At 44.4% G+C, this 4,355-nt stretch overlaps 1 protein-coding gene across 1 annotated transcript; it reads left to right on the top strand.

Annotated features, from left to right (window-relative positions):
- Window positions 1–1,198: 1,198 nt before the first annotated feature.
- On the top strand, window positions 1,199–4,071 carry K441DRAFT_606287 (HET-domain-containing protein). The gene is made up of 2 exons (XM_067645396.1): window positions 1,199–1,408; window positions 1,528–4,071. Exons 1-2 carry the CDS (start codon window positions 1,374–1,376, stop codon window positions 3,725–3,727), a joined length of 2,235 nt encoding a protein of 744 aa, XP_067506823.1. The 5' UTR covers window positions 1,199–1,373; the 3' UTR covers window positions 3,728–4,071.
- Window positions 4,072–4,355: the final 284 nt, after the last annotated feature.

Genomic DNA, 4,355 nt, shown 5'->3' with positions numbered 1-4,355 from the left:
AGAATAGAACCTATATATAGCTAAACTAATAGCAATATTATTGGCGATAAGATGCCTACTACTAGATCTATAGGGGAGATAGATTACTATATTTACTAATAATTAGGCGGTACTACTAGCGCTTAGCTAACCTAAGTACTAGTTTAGCTAAATAAGTATTATACAGATCTATAATACAGCCTATACGCTAAGGTAAAGAAGTAACCGTATTTTTATGGTATGGGTCCTAATATAAGGGGAGTTCGCACTAGGTAAGAAGGTAAAAGAAATAGCACGGCGGGCTACTATATAAGGACGCCTACCGTAAGGATAATAACACTAGGCTAAGGCTGTAATAATTAATACAGCAAGAGCAAGATAGTAGGGTAGGAAAATATTACTAGAAGAAGTAGGAAGGTACTTAAGAAAAATAAATATAGCGCTACTAGGTAAATATACCCGTAGGCTATATAACTCTTTTAAGTAAGAAGAGGTAAATGTATTGGCCTAGCTATAGACGGGAATAATATAACTTAATAGATATCTATACTAGATTGGAGCGGTAGAATTAGATTAATATAACTACGGATAAGCAAGAGAAACAGTAGAATATTTCCTCTTTAGGTGTATAAAATGGATAGCGTATTAAGAATAAATGCTATAGCAAACAGATATAAAATGAGGTAGCTTATCCTTCTACCTTAGGGGCAAGGCGCTATTTAACCCTAGACAGTGGATACTAAATGTGGACGTGGTCCGAACGATAGTAAAATATATAATAGCCACTGGACGACTTAAGGCAGAACTGGATTAATAACCCGCCCACCACAGTTAAACCCCCCCCCCTTACGCTTTGACTAACCCACACTACGCACCCTTGTGCCACTAGCAGATCTTGCTTTAATCGCCGAAGATAGAATAATAAACACTTAGAGGAACAGCCCCCTAAGACTACCTGCTACTAACTACCTACGAGATCTTGCAGAATAAGGTATTAGTAACACTAGGGAGTACTAAGTAAGGCATATGTACGGGCTTGTACGAGAATATGGCGAGACTAAAAGAAGCGAAAATATGTAATATAGCACTAGTGCCCTTTAGGCTTAGTGCCTCCGGGCGGAATAAACTTCATCATCTACCGACGAATACAAAAGCCCGCGATCCCGTGGGCTTTACCCGCTAGTGAAGCGATACAGCCTCTTCTGTTCACCTACCTTGTCGCCCACCTCGTCGCTCTTTCCGCATCAACTGCACTCTTTGCAGCTTCGCCCCGCCAGTTTCCCTTCGCCGTGGCAATTGCCCGGCTGGCGAGCGCTCTGCGCCCTGTCAGCGCTCGCCCATATCAGCGAATCCTTCAGAGGACAGCTCGCCGTGGTTACGCTAGCGCAGGCAATATGCAAAAGAAAGCTGCTTCCAGTGACATGCCATGGTCAGTACCGCGACATCCTAGGTGATTTTCCTGCTGGGGCATAGCAAAACTTTCTTTATTGAGTTTCCGAGCTCATTGCTAGAGGCTCAAGGACAATAGCTAATAAACATGTCATGCAGGTTTCTCGGTGCTGTTGCTGTCACTGTTCTTGGCGTCTGCTTTATGCGCCAGCCGCGTTCTCTACCTCACGACGAACACCATGACGAGCACCACGACTATGAACACACGGACGAGAAGCATAAAGAGCCCGCACAAGAAGAGAAACGGGCCAAAGAAGAAGACAAGGAAGTGGAGAACAAAGACGAAGGCAGGGGGGAGCAGCATAGTGTCATTCTTATGCAGAGTAACCATAATTCCAAAGGTATGCCGCAATCTACGACTACAATGTCAACCGGGGCATACACTTACTCGCCAATTTCCGGCGAGGAAATCCGCCTGCTCCAGATCTCCCATGCCGCGGACGGCTCAGTCGCCGGCATTCTCCACACCTTCCGACTTGGTGATCCAACGTGTCCGAAATATATTGCACTCTCTTATGTTTGGGGAGAGGAGGGGCATACTTGGTCCATTACTGTAGACGGAAAGGATTTGATGACACTCCAGTCCTTAAAGCCTTTCATTCACATGTTTCGGCGTCAGAGTAGCCGCTGGAAGAATACCTGGTGGTGGATTGACTCCATCTGTATCAACACAGAAGACTTACAAGAGCGCAGCGTTCAAGTTCAACGAATGCGTCAGATCTATTGCCACGCAGATAAGACGATAGTATGGCTTGGGGAAAGATCAGCAAACAGCGACGATGCGATGGATTTCCTAATATTTCTTGGCAGGAAAAGGCGGCAGGCTGCAGTGGCTGCAGGAAAAGATGAGCGCCTACTATCAAAGAAGATGAACGCTCTAGGCCTGAGAACAGAAAAATATGAGTCGAATTGGACTGCGGTAAACGAACTCTTCCTTAGGCCTTGGTGGACCAGAGTCTGGACGTTACAAGAACTTATCCTTTCGCCTCGAGTTACATTCTATTGTGGAAGTAAAAGTCTCAGTCTATCGGATCTAAGGTCTGCTTTGTATGGGCTGCGGTTGTGCAGCGGCTCGGAAGGCTTTCCAATCAGCAGAGCAGCTTTCAATGCCACTTGGAATCGGCGCCGACTTGTGCAGTGGTTTAGAAATAGCGGAAGCCACGATTCCAATCATTTGAGCGGAATATCATTGATCGCAATAATGGCTTACTTCAGTGATAACAATGCGACTGATCCAAGAGACCGTATCTACTCTCTTCTTGGTTTAGCTGCTGATGCTGAATCTATTGTTCGGCCAAACTACAACGCCACCACTGAAGACGTCTATTCTGAGCTTATCAAGTCCTTTATTAAGATGCATCAAAGCCTGGATGCTATTTGCTTCGCACAATTATTCCATAGTTCGGATACGAGCTCGAAATCCTCACTTCCTTCCTGGGTCCCAGACTGGAGAACAAAAGTCGATCCAACAGTGATTCCGCTGATGGTCAGTCAGAGTGCGCGGAACCATATCGGAAATCTCCGGCCTTTAGGGGCTTTAGACTATTCTGTGATGTACTCCGCCTCAAGGAGCAAAAAGCCCCATGTCAGATTTGATGCTCCTGGGTCGATATTATGTGAAGGCATTTTTCTCGACTTCGTTGATGGCCTTGGTGGCTGCGCGCAATGTCCCATGGTTCCGTCTACGTCCGTTGTTAACGTTCCACCGGTAAATCAAAATGACAGTAAGGTTGATGACGCTTATCATCTTATGATGAAAATCTGTCGCTGTTTAGTTCTTGATCGAAAGGACGTTTACCTTAGGCACCCATCGCCGATTGAAACATACCTTAAGGATTTTCAATTGTTCTGTTCCACAGCTAAGTCTCGCCTCTCTAAAGTCCACCCGATGTTTATAAACTGGTTTTTGCAGAACAAATCACTCAAAGTACAAGGATCGGACATAGAATCCCTTTCCAAGCGGGCTGCGGAGTCTATACCAACATCCAGAGCATCTCTTTTCGATCTATCGGATGTGGAGTCTTTTCTAGCAAGATTCCGTGATACGACAAAAATAATGAATCGCCGTCTTCTGATATCAGAGAAAGGTATGCTTGGAATGGCACCGATCAAGGCTAAGAAAGGTGATATTATATGCGTCCTCTTTGGCTGTAGTGTTCCACTGCTGCTACGGCAGCGCCATTCCCAGGAAGAGTATGAGTTTATTGGAGAATGTTATCTCGATGGATATATGAATGGAGAGGCTTTAGACTCTATGGAAGCAGAGTCCAATTCCTTACGAACCTTTCGAATTTCTTGATTTACCTACCTACAGCGGCACATATCTAAACGGCCGCTTGGCCTTCCAGAAAGCAGGTTATGAAGAATTTGGAGATGGTGAAGAGGCAACCAAAGACTGTAAAAGATGTTGCCGGATGATGTCGCGGGCTGTCAGAGAACGGTCAGGACACTTCTCTCTGTGGCAGGGCAAGACAGGAGGCAGATAGTTCAGAATAGCTATGTTGATGCTCAGCAGTTGTAATGCTGCATAGGCTAGAAGGAAACGCTTTGCTCAGCCTCTTGTTGATTATACTGTAATAGCGCAATTTGGTGATGGCAATAACTATATAAGCTAAATTGGACGATTATGATTATATAATCAACCCGATTATAGCTATTCCCATGCAGTTTTAGGCAATTATGTACCCGGTTATGTATATTTTATCTAGGAGTTATATGATTGCTGTAACTAAGAAATACAGAGCAGAAGATTATTGCAGTTGTTTCCGTCATCGAAATTTTGAGATGGCCCATGCATAACTGATTATTGCTATCACTGGTGGGAATTTCGAATAGTCGCTTCCAAAGCGGTAGTAATCAATTTGGTGAAGTACCCTATATAGTATCCCTAAAACCCTAAAACCTAAACTATAAAGAACTAATTAGGC

Source organism: Cenococcum geophilum (assembly GCF_001692895.1).
Source record: "Cenococcum geophilum 1.58 unplaced genomic scaffold K441scaffold_10, whole genome shotgun sequence".
Lineage (NCBI taxonomy): Eukaryota > Fungi > Ascomycota > Dothideomycetes > Gloniales > Gloniaceae > Cenococcum > Cenococcum geophilum.
This window is presented reverse-complemented; position numbering and strand designations above follow the sequence as displayed.

Coding starts and splice junctions, on each gene's coding strand:
- K441DRAFT_606287 (XM_067645396.1), top strand. CDS start 1,374: ATGCAAAAGAAAGCTGCTTCCAGTGACATGCCATG. Junction 1,409..1,527: donor GCTTCCAGTGACATGCCATG/GTCAGTACCGCG, acceptor CATGTCATGCAG/GTTTCTCGGTGCTGTTGCTG.